Source organism: Cyrtonyx montezumae, unplaced genomic scaffold (assembly GCF_038088225.1).
Source record: "Cyrtonyx montezumae isolate F1298 unplaced genomic scaffold, pur_monq_1.0 scaffold_13, whole genome shotgun sequence".
NCBI classification, from domain to species: Eukaryota; Metazoa; Chordata; class Aves; order Galliformes; family Odontophoridae; genus Cyrtonyx; species Cyrtonyx montezumae.
The window spans coordinates 18834768-18853132 of NW_027071859.1; the positions used below are offsets into that span (position 1 = coordinate 18834768).

The following is an 18365-nucleotide window of genomic DNA, read 5'->3' on the forward strand; positions in this document are numbered from 1 at the left end:
TGAGATGGCAGCTGTGGTTTAGAAAACCTGAATTTTGGATTTAGGTTTTCATAGCAGCAGACAGGTTACAGACGCCTGCATCTTCTGCTGGATGGAGTCCAAACTTTTCACCTGAGGATGATTTTTAGTGTAGATATGAATCACTATCATCAAGGTTAAATGAATTCATTCTGTTACTGATTTTCATTACACCTCCGTGCACGTTCCTGAGCCCCACACTGCTTCTGACTTCTCCATGGCCCAATCTGCCTGTTGCTGGGGTTCTTCTGTCATTTTCATTGGTCTCAAATTAAACTTCCAAAGCCATTCAAGGCAGTTCTTATGGTAAAAATAGGTGGTCCTCATGAGCTCCATTTTCATGATGCAGTAAATAAGAATGCATTCCTGGTCAAGTTGCCTCTCTTTTTCTTTTTTAATTTTGTTCTAGTATATCTTCTGATAAGTTGCATCCCGGTAAATTGTAGAAAAAAATGACCTTTTCTAACCTTCTTCAATTTAACCACAGTGGTAAGAGAAAGACAGACGCTTCTCATTCTCACCCCTTGTCAGAGACAGGAGCCAGAACAGGTCTGAAAAGCACAGGTAAGAACTCCAACCTGACTCTATTTGTGGGTTGTAATGTTGCGCTGAACAACGAAGACTTGAGAACATTCAGCTGTGAAGGATGCCCCTTAGTGGTTGAATATAAATACTGTTGACAGAAGAAACAAATTTGAACACTGAAAAAATAAATTTACATTTATTAAGCGAGAACAAAGGATTTCAAATGGTAACACATGCCCGGAAGAGCCTATGAAACCATGTTTACACAGAGCATTGGAAACAGTTGGAAAAAGGCTAACTGACAGTAACAAAACATTCCTGAGTAAGCTATTATAATGAGTAAGAAGAACAAGAAAAGAGGGGAAAAGGAAGGAAGGTCAATCTCTATTTCATTCAGCACATATATTTTGAGACGAGGAGTTTCTGCAGAGAAACGCAATCAGGTGTTTAACTCTGCAACAAAACTCAAGCCCAAATTTTTACTGATCCTTTCTAGAGTAGAGAGATTCCGTACAGGATTACAGAGTCATCTGGGCTGCTGCCACAGTTCCTTTCCAACAGTGTAGCGATGGCAGAGCCTTCAGCCACCTCTGCTGTTGCACAAGGAAATGAGCACGTGCTACAACGCACATGCATTTCTGTACCAGAGGCATAAAAATGTCTGAGATTCAACAGCAGCAGTTAGAGAACACAATTCCTGTAACTCACATAGACATGCATTTCTAATTAGATATAAAAGTCGAAAGAGTCTATGAAAGATTCTTTTTAACTGGTTTGTCTCCTCTCATGAGGACTATTGAGCTATTTTATATGTTCAGATGTCTCTTCCTGTATACACAGGATAACAAACAAAAGCACAGAATCACCGGGGTTGGAAGGGGCCTCAAGAGACCACCAAGATCCATCGTATTTACAAACTCTTGGAAATCTGATTTCCATTAGTTGTGACACTATCTTCTTTCCTGAAGAAGTCTGTATTCTTTCACCTTTTTAACTGTTTTTAAGTTATTACTCATCAGCATTACTGACACAAGCATTTACTTCTCAGGTCATATCCCAACACATCTTAAAGGGTCACGGAAAGTCTCTTCTGTTGAGCCAGCTGGTGTGTGCTGTAGCTGGAGAGGCTGATCCCAAACACGCCCAGGAACAAGGCTGTCCGCTGCAGCAGGACATCTGATGAGTTGATAACTATTTTTCCTGCAGCTTGAGTCTATGGGGAAAACAGGGCAAATTATTATGCTGGTTCTGCTGACTTCAGCAGTAAAGCTCCTATTTCAGTGATACTCCCTAGAATGTTAGTCATGAATTCAGGAGACTAAGGCTAATAGGGATCAGTAACATCTTTCTTTAGCTGCATAGGTAGCACTGGACTAAACAGACAAGCTTAAACACGGGCTCTTCATCAAATCTGACAAAGCACCAGGAAATGCCAATCAAAGGAAAGAAAATGTTAGTAAGAAATTAATTGCCCTAATTGAGGTATATGATACATGGACCAATAAGATGAAACATAATTGCATGCATTCTCTATTAAACAAAACACAATTTCTTACACATACTGATACCGAATTAAAACACACTGGGCATCTTTGTAGTTGTGGCATTTCTTACACTGAAAGATGACTTAAAACCTTCACTCTTCAAGCTTTCCTTTGAATTCAGGGGACATGAAGTGCAGCACCACTGAAATGATTCACAAAGTTCTCATTTCAAGAAACCTAAGATTCACTTCCAGATTCTATGATGTTTCCTGTGTGAGCTTAAGTAATCAGAGCTCAGTGCTCAACTGCAGTTAACAGTGTGGCTACTTCAGCAAGAGCATGAACACAAACAAAAGGAATTCCAAATAATATCCCTGCGTAAGGTGATATCGAAAGATACATAGAAAGGCATGAAAGAAGTTAGAACTGAAACACAGTATGTTTAGCTATTCAGCTATATGAACATTCAGCCACTACAGACTACAATTCTGAATATTGATAACATTGCTAAACAGCTGTGAGATTACCCAACAGAAGAATACAAGCACTCCGTAAATATCAAAATATAGCATACAATAAGGAATATACCGTTCTTCACAATATCTCTTGCATGAGTGTTTTATTCTCATTTATTTACTTGATTTAAAATATTTTCTCTTGTCTTATTTTTACTTCATTTAGCAACCAATACTCTGTTCCCTTATGAGACTATGACATCTGAAATGCTCATCACCAATATTGGAGAAGACCTCCAAGATCATACAGCCCAACTGCTCACATACCACCAATACTTCCATACTAAACTATGTTTCTTAGTAGAACATCTACGTTTCTTGAATATTTCCAGGTAGATTGCCTCCACCACCTCCCTGAGGAGGGCAATACTGTTGGAGGTTTCTTTATCATCCTTATGTCCCTATCTATAAGGAAGTTCTTCTCTCTGAGTGGTGAGGCACTGGCACAGGCTGGCCAGAGAAGCTCCATCACTGCATCACTCCATCACATAAACTCCACCACTGGAGGTGTTCAGGGCCAGGTTGGACGGGGTCTTGGATAATGTGACCTAGTGGAAAGTGTCCCTGCCTGTGGCAGGGAGGGGTTGGAACCAGATGTCTTAAAGATCCATTCCAAGCCAAACCACTCTATGATTATGTGTTCACAATCATAGCAAATGGTTGAACTGTTTTACCAAGAACTGATTACAAGTTCTTCGGAGCCCCACCGTTCTCACTCCTATTAATGTTTTCCTACTGCCCCAAACACGCTGTCACTGCAATCTAAAATAATGGAGAAGTAGTTTTAGTTTAAGCACTGCAGAAACACAAGCTCCTTCCAAGTACCCTGCACTTGGTATTCCAGTATGATATCAATTATCAAGAATTATCATAATTCATTTACTTTCCAGCAGAGGCTTAATTAAGACTTCTTTGAGTTTTTATGAATGTTAACCCAACAGAAGCCAGGGCTCCCTTGGGTTGGTCAGGCAATAATTTGAAACAAAATCAGTCTAATCAAGAAAAACACTGGTATTTCAAAGATCTAATTAAAAGCAGAAATAAAGTCAGTTTTCATACCTGCAGCAACCTTATATACCCAGGTGTCATTCTCCGTAGAGGGATAACCATTGTTTCTAAGTCTTTGTTGAATTTCAGTCCCTGCAATTTTAGAACACAGAAAACGTTAAAAAAACAAACAAACAAACCTGGGAATTAGTAATATTAGCCTCCAAGTGAAATAGAAGATTAAATTTAACATGCTTTGTTAGAGTGCCAGAATACTCCAAGAAGCAACAGATGCAAACATTTTCTCCTTACCTGGTGCTCTTTTCCTTCTAAGTTCCTTAAATGCTACCATCCTACTCGTATATAAAGCCCAGCTGAGTTGCATAACCTGTCACATGTGATCCGTCTGCAAAGCTTAGGTGTTGGCAGAGGCTGCAAGTGTCTTGCCTGGGGCTAGGTATGTCTGCAGTATTAGAAAGCTCTCTGGGAATGTCTGAAGCTCATTAAGAAAGAAAAGCAACAGCTGACCTCTTTAAGAACAAAAAGGCCTAAGCCTATAAAACAGATAGCACTGAACATAAGAAAGAGGTCATTACAGCATTTTGTATCATAGACTGATACTGCAAATAGGATTGGATTGCTTTTATGTGACTTAAAGTATACATTTATATCCATAGGAAAACCTGTGTAGGAAGCTTAATTCGGCCATGACCCAAGTTGAAGGGATGTGTTAATAATACAGCAGGGTTATTTGAAGGCACATTTAAAAATAAGCTCTTTCTTTTCTGGTAGTGATCTCCTTTACCTGGTGTTATGCATGCTCTGGCCTCCCTTTTCAACTGCTGAGACTTTACCTCTAGAAAATACTACTCTAATATTTATTTTTACTATTAGTACTGCTCTCTCCTGTGATTCCTTTGCAGTGAGCTTGGACTTGGTTCAGCTCCTGGGGTGGTAAAATCTGATCTACAAAATTGATTTCTCCTTCTTGAAGAAGCTTCCATGGATAGACTGTAATGAGAAAACTCTTCTTTCCTACTATCAATATATGCAACCTTGAGTAAGGATAGCAAGGCACAATTCAGCTCCAGTTACAGTCACACTTCTAAACACGCAGGGTAAATCTTCAGGAGCTGTCAACTAGCACAGCACCAGCGTGCTCTGTAAGCCCACATCAGCGTTCATCAGAAGTGCTCAGCAGAATGGTGCTGACTTACACCCCTCTGTGCTCTTCACTATAGCATTCCAAAGCTTTCCAAGTCATGTTCCTGCCTAAACCAGCAGAAAATGAAAGGTTTCTATGTGGAGAAATATTCTATATTAGGCATTCCACAGCAATGCCAGTTATCTAGAATTATTGTAACTCATTTACTTTTCAGCAGGTGTTTAATTAAAGTTACAGAAAGGAGGGATTCTGCTTTATTCTGAGGCTCCGGCTTGTGGGCAGATTTCACATTTCTCTTGCCACGCCATATTTATTCTGTATGAACTCTGTTAACATCTGTGAAGTTATGTCTTATCTGATGAAAAGGTAAGGTAAGCTGCAGTAGTTCTATAGCATAGCTTAAATAATAAACAGGAGATTGGGAAATTGCTCATTTGGGCCTTTTAAAATACACACTTGAACAGTGGTCCCATGCTACACTGCTGCATATCTCAGCTGTAGGAAATATTGCATTAATAAGAAACAATCACAGAAAGACTTCTTCCTGATTTGGGTTCACGTTATTGTAACCAAAGACACCACTGCAGCACAGTGCATTAGTGAATGTAAGTCACTGTGCCCATACAAACAAGTTTGAGATTAAAATCTACACTGGAAAAAGGCAAAGGCTTTTCTTCTTGTTCCTCTTTCTCACAGTATGCCAAATGTTATCCTTTCTGTACAAGGAAAGCACCCAGGATTGCTTTCCAGAGGAGGCTCCAAAAGCCTCAGGCTCTGTGTTCTTATGGAAATGTAAAGAATGCAGATTTTTTCCCTTACATTTCCCGTCTCACTCATATTCAAAGCAGTACCACAATTTCAGTGGAGTTAAAAATACATTAGTAATGTTTATACCGGGGTGTGTGAGTTTTTCAGTTCAGAGAATGGCAGTGGAAAGGAAGGCTTCCTGGGCACAGGGTGAATACCCAGGAAGAATAGTACCCGCACAAAATAATGAAGGCATATTTCTGTACAGCTTATCCAGATGGTATAAAGACAACTGGTAAATTAGGAAGAGCTCACACAGAACTCCACAGGGGAAAGATCTCCAACAAGAGATCCTTCCCCAGTGGTGGTCAGCCCTTAAATGGGGTCTGGGAGAGGTGGAGCCAGGCTCCACCCCTTCTGGTCACACAGTGCATTGCCTTCACCTGTGCCCCTGCAGCTGACTCAGTGCTTGCCTCAGGTGATCCATCAGTGTTTCAGGCCGTGCTTTAACAGTTCCCATACACTGGGGCATAGTGTTCTGACAGGGAGAACTTCCTATCCAGCATCTCTGTGCTGAAAAGAAAAGGACAGGGAAACAAGATGCCTTGAATGCCACAGATCTTTTAAAAGTTATTTCTTGGCCGTGCTCAGTGTAGTGAAACAGAAGAATGTCTTCTGTAATTGCAGGTGTTACCAAAACCTGTATGACTTTCCCAAGGTCTCTGAAAGAACGGCATGCCCGGCTTCTACGTTATTTCAGTTCTTTGAACAAACAGAAGTCTGCCTCAGTTCCTTTGGAAGTTCACATCCCAGAAAGGAACCATAGCTGCCACATCAGCCAGAAGAGCTGCAGAGCTGCATGTCCCCTCCACAGCCATCCCTGGGTCGGACTGAGGGAGGAAGACAACCTGAGGCAGCATGTGGCTCTCATTACAAGAGAGGTTTGCTCTCCTGGCAAATACACGAGAATCCAGCTAGCAGAGCAGACTGCTCACCTCATTCATCTACTGGTGCCTTTGCAGCTTGACAGACAGTTTTCTAATGTGCAACGGACAGGCACAAATGCAAGCGACATGCTGACATCCTCCCTCCCCTCCCCATCCCTGTATTAAAAGTGAGGAATTCTTTGGCCCAACCCGTATCTACAACCTTGTGTTCTATTTCCATTAAGAGGAGAAATCAGTGATGAAACTAGATGTCTCTTGCTGTAAACCCATGCCTTCAGGAGACTACTCTCCTGAAATAATGACACAGGTTTAACTGGGACCTGCTCTAACTCCTGCTGGAGGTTTTTGCACGTTGCGCTGTGGAAGCTGGAGCTGCATCTTCAGCTATCGCTACACTCTCTGAAAGTAAATCATTAGGGCCCCAGAAAATGGTAAGAAAAGAGGGCAAAGACATGTGGAGGCAGCAGTCACCTCCCACAAGAACACACCACTGCCATTTTGAAAGTAATTCAGATATTTAACTAAAGAACTACTTCCCAAAATTCATCACCCTTACGTAGGCCTGGATGGAGGAATATGGCCAGGATTCTGAACTCACAGATAGCTTCCACTTCACCTCGAAGTATAGGATGGGAGTAAATACAAAATACTGTCTCTGTATGTAAATAAATTGCATGAAGTAAACAACCCAATAAAGCTGCCTCTATACACAACCGTATGACTATTTGGGGGCTTTATTTTCTTTACTTAAACAGATACTAGATCTGAGAGTACTTCCTCACAAATCATCCTGTGCATTAAATTAAAGCTAAACTCAACAAACTGAACTCCTGAAACAAACGTAACTAAAAACACCAGCTCTTCAATGGTAACAGGATTAGACCCCACTAACTCATAGAAGAAAGCCATGGTCCTTACAATCCATTTAGAAACTGGTGGGTGCCAACAGATGGAGGAGCACAGGGAAACAAAGAGAATATAGAGCTTGGCATGCGAGGCAATGTTCTCAGCTCACTCACAGTCAGACTGTTTCCAAATGTTTGTAGGCGTTGCAGCAAAGCACCGTGTTAAGGAGGGATCTGAAGGTGGTTAATGAATTTTAAGATGATGAGACAGGCAAGGAACAATGTTATTCTATTGTTGCATTACACTACTATCATTGTGGAGCACAGAATGAGGGAGCTGTATTGGAAAATGTTGCTGGCAGAAGTACGAAATGCTGTCAGTAAAAGAAGACTGGGACACTGTGGATGAGCTGAGGCATAGCTCACCAACTGTAAACAGTTCAGACCTCAAAGTCATCCAAGGTTACGGATAGACAGTAGTGAGAGACTGTGTTGCTCAGGCTTATGGAGTTACCAATGAAACAGCATAAACTACTCATTTCTTGCTGTGAATTGACTAGTTCACTTCCCACAGCTCCAGTGCCAAGCGGTTACTCCTGTATTTGCAGCCTGCCTACCCATGATGCTTTGAAGACATCAAAGGACAGAGTAATAGAAACAGACCAAAATTTAACAGCAAAAAAACCCCACATAATAGCAGAAAATCATGCTAATTTTTGCTATGGAGAAAGCAGAACTTCTGCTGTGACAGAAAATTGTATGTTAGAAATTACTGCAGATTGTATCTGTTAGAAAATGCATAAAAAGAAAACAAAGGAGAAAAAAAGAAGTGGCTTAAAAGACCTTTGAGAGACCTTACAGTGACGCCGTTGTGGGAACAGAAAAAGTGATCCTGGAACTTTATTTTTTTAAGTATTTCCAAGTAAAGATAGATAAGCATTGCTGTCGCTGGCAGTAGCATAGACATAGCACAAATGCATGAATCCTCTGGCATGTGTTTCTGGGCTGGATTCCTCTCTGCTAACTTTGACCTGTATAGCACAGATGTCTGCCTCTGAACTAGCTGCTCTAAACAGCCAATGCCATTTTCCTATTTTAGATATTGATGCTGTAAAGGAAAAGAAGTGGTGATGGGTAATACAGTGAGATGATGCATCAAGCTCAGACATAGACATCAACAGTCTACATGCAGTCACATGGATTGCTTTCCATTGGTTAAAACAGGGGAGTTCAAACTAAACCTGGCATAGTACTTCAAGAAATTATACAAGATTATCTTGTTCAACCTTGCAAAAGGAAGGCTGGGATGGATTCAGCTACTTTCTATAAATACAAGTGGGAACAAATACCAGAGGAAGTGGAATGCTCCTTAGGCCAAAGGCTAATACAGCACAAACAAATACAGCCTTGAGGAGATTTGGTATGGAAAGAAGGTGGCTTCTGATGAAGCATGGGTTTCTGAAATTTTACAAGAGATAAAGCAGGTGAAATAGTTTTAACACGTAATTTGTCTTTTCTTCTGCGCCCCAAGACCTTATGGTGTAACATGGAAAGCTCATGTAGTATAACAAAGCAGGCGCATAAATGTGTAGCAGATACCTGCTTCACTATTAGCTGTGTTAAATCACAGACACGGGGGAACATATGACGAAGCAGATTCTTTGGAACACTGCTACTACTATTGCAGTGCCTAGCAGTAAAGAGCCGACAGTTTAAAAGCATTCAGAAAAATTACTCTTAGATGCATAATAATAATAATACAAGATGTAGCAACAAAATGACTCATCCTCATTCTTCATTATACTACACTGAGCTTCTATAGAACAGCATTCAATTGAAATAGTCCAGGCAGGATTACATGCACACTGTAATTAGCTGCCTTCCTAAGAAGTTTTCCTCAGGGCACAAGAGTTCTCCATCCAGAGGTGTAGGCAGTCAGGAAAGGAAGGCAAGAGACTGACATGGCTGAACTGGGACCCACTGGTCAAACCGAAGAGCAAGAAGAAAATGAACAGGCAGTGGAAACAGGGACAGGTAACGTGGAAACAGGGACAGGTAACGTGGGAGGAGTATAGAGATGCTGCTTGGATGTGTATTAGGGGAGTAAGGAAGGTCAAGGCCCAGCTGAATTGAACTTGGCAACGGGTGCAAAGAAGGATAAGAAAGGCTTCTATTGTTATGACAACCAGAAAAGGAAAGTCCAGAGTGTGCCCTCCCTACTGAGCAACAGCCAGGCTAGTACCAGAGGGCAAGAATACATTTTTGCCTAAGTCTTCAGTAGTAACTGCTTTACACACAGCCCTTGAGTGGATGGTTGAGAAGGTGGGAGCTGTGGGGGCAATTCCTGAGGGAATTGGCTGATGTAGTCACCAAGCCTCTCAGTGGTATTTGAAAAGCCACTATGGTTCAGGTGAAGTCCCTGGTGACTGAACAAAGGGCAATATAGCTCCTGTTTTTACGGATATAACGGATGAGCTGGGGAACTACAAACCTTTCAGCCTCACCTCCTTGCCAGGGAAAATCATGAAGCAGATCCTCCTGGGAGCTGTGCTAAAGCATATGGAAGGGTATTCTGGGATAAACAGTATGGCTTAACCACAGGCAGGTCCTGCCTGACCAACCTCGTTGCTTTTTGTGATGGAGTAATTGCATCAGAGGACAAAGGAAGAGCCGCTGATGTCGTCTATCTGAACCCCAGTGGCCTTTGACACAGTCTCCCATAACATCCTTCTCTCCAAATTGGAAAGATATGGATTTGATGGGTGGACTGTTCAACAGATGAGGAATTGGTTGTGAGATTGTACCTAGGGTGGTGACTCAATGTCTGCATGGAGATCAGTGATGAGTAATGTCCCTCAGGAGTTGGTCTGGGACTGATAGTCTTTAACATCTTCATCAATAACACTGACAGTGGGATCAACTGTGAGTTTGAGTGGGGTGGCGCTGGATGATCTTTTAAGGTCCCTTTCAAACTAATCCATTCTATGATTCTATTATTCTATGGTTCAAAAGAATGCAGCAGCAGTACACGTCAATGAAGTTCTTCGTTATGCCTTTATAGGTTGGCAAGTAATACAAATACTGCCAACACTGACATTGGACATTTAAAACCACAAAGATAGATGATAAAGTCAATGTCTGTATTGTCTTTGGTAGAATCACCAGAAAGTAGTGTGGTCGGGCTCACACAGAGGCTTGCAAGGCAGCAGGATTTCTGATGTAGAGCATTTTGTTCAGAGAGAACTGTATCTTGAGAATCCAAATTCTTCTCCTATGTTATTCTTTGTGACTTCTCTGCTTCATACCAGTCATGAAGATTAATTCACCTGGTTTGGATTGTCTCTTCCTGCTGCTCCTGCTGAATACTGAACCACAAGGACTCATCCCAAAGGGCTGTTTCAACATATTGGATGGTATAAGGTGATCTGTTAAAGGGTTCTCAAAGATTAGGATCAGCAAATGCTGCTTCTCTCAGACTCTGAAGAGAGGCATTGGTGTCTTTGAACTGTGCTTTTTAACTCAGGTCCCAGCTAGTGGATCTCAGTACCTTGGGTCCCATTTCCCTCACTCAGTGGAGGTCTTCAAGGAAGGAAAGCAACACTGAGATTCATGGAGTGGCCCACTGCCCATAGAAAAGTCAACTAATGAGAATGACTGAATTTAATGGGCTGCAGGAGGAGGTGCACAGTGTAACAGAAAGCACAAATACAGCATCTTTGGGGCTCCCATCTCCCAAGCCCCATCATTCTGCCACTGCCCTGCAGAATGTGGCCAGTTCTGTGGCAAAAACAATCAGTTTGAGTGAATAAACTCATTGTCTGTTTTCTGTAGCTAACATGTACAGTAGTACAGAAATATTTACTTATTTTACAACTGAGGATCAAAAGGACTTAACCAAAATGAAAAAATACCAGAAAACACAAAACCATTAGAATAAGCAGAAGGCAGAGAGAGGAAGCTTGTCCACCTTTGCTGTGCAAGTGATACAGAAGCAGAAATAATTCCCTGTTCTGTTTTCTGCTTTGAATCCACTCCTGAAAGGATAATAACAGAATAATTGGCTGTCTTTTTTAAACAAGAGCTTTATGGCTTGCTGCTTTCAAGTTATCAGAGATGCTGGGCTGCTCTCACTGGCCTGGGAATTACCTGGCTGGAAAGATTTATCTACATCATTTTGTGAAGGTTCTTGTCTGACAAGATAGCCCTTAAACCGTTGACACAGTGAACAGACTTCCAGTGGAGGTCCTGGAGGTCCCAGTTAACCCTGGAATGAGGACTATAATGCACTGTCTTGCAACAGTCCCAATATTCAGAGCACATGTCAAACACTCCACAAGGTAGCACAATGGAAACACATACAGTGCAATGCTGAAGGTTTGTGAAGAAGGTGGGCATATTCATACACTGTATTCTTCAACTTCTGTCTCACTGATCTGGCTAGGGAAATTTAAGGCTTGATGAACTTGTCCTCATCAGTAAATCCATGTACATGAGCAGATGCATGTGCAGCTACTGAGCAGGGCTCTTTTTCGTCCTCCTCTACATCCCACACTGACATCCTATTACACATATTGCAAATCTTCAAAGTGAATCACACAAATGAGAAATAAATTAAAAAAAAATAGCCTTCTGTCGTGTAATCCCAGAAGTGGAGGTATTTGGGTGTGTTAGCTGAGGTTTAGAAAGCCGTGAGATCCCCTGTGATGCCTGCAAATGGAGGCTTGAGAAGAACTGTTGTATTTTCCATATAAGACCCTAATATACAATAAGTCCTGTACTTAGTCCACACTATGCCATCTGTAACTTGCTTTTCTGTAGCTAAGGGCACTTCTAATTTCTCTCAAGAGCAGAGCCATAGTATGAAAAAATACCTACAGTAAGGATGCTTGGGCTAGTAGGACTCTTGAATGGAAAAGGTTTTATTCTAAGATAATATGGATACATTCAAATCATGATCATAACTTTAGTTCTGCTCCTAAAGTGCTGATTTAAAACAGAAGTACACAGCTCCATCAACCATTACACTGGTACTTCTCTGTTCTTTTCAAACACTGTTTTCAGATACTCAAAACGTGTGGGTTATTATATTCCATATGCTTTTATAAATTGAGTCACAAATCCTACAAAGACAGTTTGTAAGGGTTTTTTTTTTTTTTGGTTGTTTTTTGCTTTTCTTCAAACTCCAACTCCAAAGCACCTGACCTACCTGTTAAAAGCTGAAGAATATCCTTGGGAAAGGCCTGTTCTATCACAGGAACACTGAATCTTGAGCTATTCTAAAATATAGAGCTTTGTGAAAATTCACCATTACTGCACAAATAAATGTATCAGAATGTCAAGAAGTTCTAAATCATACATGCCCATCCCACTAGGTTTATGATTTTCTTGTAAACATATACATATATAAAATATGATTTGTTGCTTACATACAATATCTATATTATATAATTCATACATGGCCCAGGACAATTCTTCACTCAATACTGCCAAGCCAAAAGGTTGGACACACATGTACCCATGTATCTAAACTATTTGCCTAAAGTTCTCCTCAGTGGTCTGATAGCACAGTTCCTTACATTTGGCAGTAATGGATATCTAGATCTGTACCACCCATATAATTTCTAATTTGGAAAAGGTAAATGCTTTGATGTGTCCTGGCAGACATAAAAGCCTGGATGCTGTATATTTTCATGCTGCGTGTTTCCAGTGCAACAGGCTAATGAATTAGTCCACCTAAAATAAAAAAGGGCTGTAAGCTGTCTTGTAAAACTTAAAACCACAATATAGTAAGATAAAAATCACTGAAACCTTCCAAGAATGATAGAAAATGTTTCAAAGTTATAAACTAAATTACATGGATTTAGTGGAAACTTTTTGAATTAAATTTATGTTCTCATGCACTTTCTGACACATTCCCTTGTTTTGTTTCCTTGTAATTGCCTTCATTGCCAATTACACACATGCCATTTCCATCCATGACTATCTGTATTCCTATTTAAGTGTTCTAATCCCTTAATAGGACTACGATTACTTCTGGAATTGCACTGTGCCAGCACAGTTGTGGCTACTTAGCATGATCAGTAATATATTTTTAGGCATAATCCTGAGTAAAGGTATATTTCTTGTGTTCTGAATTCTCTAGATGAACACTGGAAGATTCCTTCATCAGCTTCAGTAGAGGGTAAAACAATCTATGCAGGAGGTAAAGCATGAAAAATTCATTAATTGGAAGAGTAGCATTTCTAATAATGCTTATTTTTCCATTATGCAGTCTTTATTCTGATTAAGTGTTGTGGGTGTCTGATAGTGAGGCCAAACAGAAATGATTACAACAAAATTTAAATTACCTAGAGGTGGAAAGCAAAACAAGAGAGGAACAGTACTGAATGGTTGCATTTAAACATTATGCTCTGGACTTAGGACTGACTGCTCTCTTCATGGGACATGACACGATGCTAAAAGATCACCACGACCAGTCAGTATTCTCCTAAGAGCTGTAAACTAACTGAAGGGTGAAATAACATGACTGGTAGCTGCAGTGTGAAGCTCTGAGAATTACCTCAGCATCAGAGGCCTGCATGGTGGTAGGATGGGCCTTTTTAACAAGGAGACCCAGGGGGATAAGAGGAACTACAGGCACAGCACTGCCAACTGGTCCATGGAAGGGATCTTCCCTTTGTGGTCCTATGTGGAACCAGGAGTTGGACACGATGACCTTTGTGGGTCCCTTCCGACTCACAATTCCATGGTTCTATGAGATGAGCACATCTGATGTCTTTGTACAACAAATCAGTAGTAATCATTGCAAGGAAAAGAATGAGCAGACATATGGGGAAATACAACGGGCAACACTTCTGCAAAGGGAAGATACATTTCACAGCAAACTGCCTTTATAATAAGTGGTTAAGTTGAGTACAAAGCTGGATTCCTTTTAAATTAAAACAAAACAAAAACAAAAAAAAACCCAAAAATCTTGTAAAGGGAGGTCACACAGGCTAAGAAGATCCTCATTTGTATGAATAAGCAATTAAAAGACACAAAAGCAAAAGCAGGAAAGCAAGAGTCCCACTGCAAGGAACTCACCAATGCAATCCCATGGGACTTTGTGCCAAGGTCTGCGCTGCTCAGCAAAGTTCTGAATGACCTGAAAAAAGGTGATGAATAATGGGAGAACAAAGACTGCTGATTCCACTGTGTTTATCACAGTAATTGCAATTGAAAGCTGATTGTGCAGAGCTGCAGAAGCACACCTTGATCATGAACAACTTGTGACAAGATGGCAGATTGAATTTTACATAAGGGATAACAAAGCTGTGCACACACAGCTACATAGGCCAATTAAGAACATTAGGAAATCAAACAGCGTTTCTATGAAAATGCCAGCTCCGTTAGGGGTCAAGAAAGCAATCAAATCATTTGAAAAGGACTGCAGAATAAAACAAAGAACAGTTCAGAAATGTATGGTGAATCTGTGTTTTTAATAACATGCACCAACCACTAGGTCAGCCTGCCGAGGACTCCATACAGCACCTCCAGGGATGGGGCATTCACAACTTCCCTAGGCAATGTGAGCTAGTGCTTCTCCATCCTCTGAGGAAACTAAGACAGAGGAGGTTTAGGTTAGATGTCAGGAGGAAGTTTTTCACTCAGAGGGTGGCGATGCACTGGAACAGGTTGCCCAGAGAGGTTATGGATGCACCATCCCTGGAGGCATTCAAGGTCGGGCTGGATGTGGCTCTGGGCAGCCTGCTCTAGTGGCTGGTGACCCTGCCCATGTCAGTGGGTTTGAAACTAGATGATCTTTGAGGTCCTTTTCAACCCAGGCCATTCTATGACGATTCTATGATGATGATGATTAAATAATTGCTCTGAAATATCTCTTCTTCTAGTTTAAAAACATTCCCCCTTGTCCCATCGCTATCAGACCATGTAAAAAGTCAGTCCCTCTCCTGCTTATAAGCTCCCCTCAGGCACTGGAAAGCTGCAATAAGACCTCCCCAGTCTTCCCTTCTCCAAGCTAAACAAGCCCAGTTCCCCTAAATTTTCCTCAGAGGAGAGATGCTCTAGCTCTCTGATCATCTTTGTGGTCCTCCAACAGCTGTACATGTTTCTAGTACAACATCCCTGTGTTCTTCCCAAACCACCCATCCCTGTTTCCACTGCCTGTACTTTTCCTTCTTTTCCCTCAATTTAACCAGCAGGTCCTTGCACAGACATGCTAGTTTCCTGCCTCCTCCCCTTGATTTCTTATGCTGGCAGATGGATAGTTCTTGTGCTCTCAGGAAGGTGTCTTTAAAGATCTGCCAGCTATGTTCCATTCCTATATCTGTAAGGACAATTTCCAAGGGGAACTCATTTAATAATTCCTTATACAGCTGGAAGTTCACTCTGCTGAACTTCAGGGTCCTGACTCTGCTATTTGCCAGTCCCATATTCCTCACAATCATGAACTTAGTCAGGGTATGGTCACTGCAGCCCAGGCTGCCTCCAATCTTCACCTCTTTATTTCCTCCACATTGGTGAGCATCAGGTCCAGTAACACTCCACTTCTGGTTGGTCTATTTATGCCAGGACCAGGAAGATATCCTCAAATTTTATACGAAAGTCCTTTGCCACAAGAGACCACTTTTTACACTGGCCTATAAGAAGTGTTCAATTGATATTGTTTTGTGGAATTCTCCTTTGCTTGGATTCATACAGTTTGAAGCATGGACCATGGATCATAGTGCCCTGTGTTTTTGTGAGCATTAAAAGCTCAGTGGAAGGCTATTTACTCACAGTGTAGTACTTTGGGGGAGAAAAAAGAACAATAAAAATGCAAAGCAAACAAGTGAGGATGATTTCATTTCAGATAGACAGCTGTAGAAGTGCTTAGTAGAGATACTTAGAAATTTTTGTTTGTATTTCTTTTCAATTGCAGTATAGAGTTGAATGGCTACGGACTGATATAGCCATCTGTCTTGTGGGTGCCTGGAGGAAGTTTTACACCAAAGCAAAACTGACAGTTATACAGTAATATCCTGCTGTGCAATGCTATTCAATGAGAATTGGGATGCAATTATTTCCACCGTGTGAGGGCACTGCTCAGAGCAGAATGCTCAGCTGTAATGACTCTTGCTCACTCACAAGTACTCCCAGATTGGGAACGGGAGCACATATTCCTGCAACACATAATGGATAACAATGCAAGCACATGATTCCATGCAGAGATAACATCCAGGTCCACAGATTCAGATTTAATTCCAGAGAAGAGAAAGAACAGAAACAGTGTGTAGAACATCTTTATTGGGTAGGTTTTCAGATGACTTATCCTGTATGTTCACAGACAATAACAAAATAAACTGGGGGGCTCAGAAGAAAAAAGGTAACAAGGACTTCCTGGCTTTAAACAGAAAAATTCCAATTCAAAAGCCTAGAGTACAAAGCATCAGTAATTTGTGGATAACTAATTCCTATGATTTGGATCAGCATTTGGATAACTGGCTTTGCATTTAGGTTGATGAAGGACTCCTAGTTGTTATTCAAAAGCCCGTCCTCTTAAGAGATACTTGCTCAGCGCCACCTCAACTTTGTGACTCCCACGTTTCTCACCACTCTCATCTGGAAGTAAAAGTCTTAGGTAGTTCACAAGAATGTTACTAAACGGAACAAAACAGGTCTGGGAATCACTACCTACAGAGGAAATACCAGATTCACAGATGCATAGCTCCATTTCCGCTTCCCTCCCACTCACCTCACCTTGGTAAGTCATTATTGCCAGCTGCTTCCCAGGACCTGGCCATGCTCAGACTGTCATCATACAGTACCATGCCAAATAGTTTGAAACTGCTTTACACTGCAGAGCAAGGCTGAGTTACCTTACACATCCTGTAGAGAAGAAGCCTTGCAAATTATTGAGAAAGTGAACTGGACACCTAGAAACACAATAGTCAGCTAAGCATTCGTGTGACCTGCCAGGGATACCTGAAATGTTCTTGGCTTGGTATATTTAACTTTGATGGCTTTTGCTTATGCATGAGGGAGCTAGATTGAAAGAATGGATGTTTCCAGGGCATTCTGACAGAAACACTGCTTTGTTTTTTTCTCCCTAAAAAGTGTAGGGGAGAGTTAAAGAACCTTTTGGAACCTTAAAAGCCATGTTCTGTGTAAACAGAGAGAATTTGGGAGCAGAAGGCTGTACACTATGCAAGTATGTGAGGGGTTTCTGCAGTCTCAGGTCAGATTCTGGCTGGGGCAACTAGACTCTACAGAAATAAAGCTGTAGAAGCACATTCAGCAGATTTATTCACATAATGAAAAGAAACCAACAGATTGCTCCGAATGTCTCTTTTCTTTGTCTGCTGTTCATTGTTGGCTTTTTTTTTTCCAGTTTCTGTTACAAAACATTTCAGTTTTCTCTTCTATTTGCAGGCTCCTGCAGCTGGTGTAGGAGTAGTACTTCTAGTTACATATTGTTTTAAAATCCTTTTCCTTTCACGCTTAGTTCCTACGCTAATTGGATGTACTGTGACTTTGCTGGTTGCTGTGCTGTTACCCCGTTATTACTCCTTTGTGTTTCCCTTGTGCAGCTTTGGGGCCAGGCTGCAATACAGCCTTGACTAAAGGGAACTGTGAGAGTGATGAACCACTGCACTCAAGTGGGAATCCCAAAGGCAGCTTTGTCTCATATAAAGATACTCCAGAGAATCTGCTCCTGCTTTACTTCTGGACTGTGACAGCTCTGGGCAGAGTAAATGGGGCTTCTCTGTATCATTTCTAGCTCCAGTAGAAAATGTTAACGTGGCTTGCATTTCAGTTCTTCATACCACCTGCCCCTCCTCTGCAGCTTGGCACTCCGTGAGCAGCATAAGTTGGGAGACTAAGCTGAAGCTAGATGAATATCTCTGAGGAATCCTTACATTGTGTCCAACAATGGATTAGGGTGCAGATGTTTAGGTAGTTAACACTAATACTGAGAGTTAATAGGTCAATGCTATACTGCTGGAAATCTGCTTAGAGAACTGCTTATGTAAAAATTGCATAAAATTTGCACACCCCACTGGAAAACTGCAAGGGCAACTTCCTACACAAAATTCTACGTCTCAAAACTGTACATTTTCATCAGTTGTTAATGTGCATATTGCAAGGATCTT

General features: G+C 41.3%; 1 protein-coding gene across 1 annotated transcript in view; it reads right to left on the reverse strand.

The window, feature by feature from the left end:
• Positions 1–730: 730 nt before the first annotated feature.
• Positions 731–18365, reverse strand: part of ERICH1 (glutamate rich 1) — a 98814-nt gene continuing 81179 nt past the window's right edge. Inside the window, exons 6-7 of the mRNA XM_065730787.1 lie at positions 3602–3682; positions 731–1756 (exon numbers count right to left, since the gene is read on the reverse strand). Coding sequence (XP_065586859.1) covers positions 1593–1756; positions 3602–3682 — 245 coding nt within the window. The 3' untranslated portion in view covers positions 731–1592. The remainder of the gene's footprint in view (positions 1757–3601; positions 3683–18365) is intronic.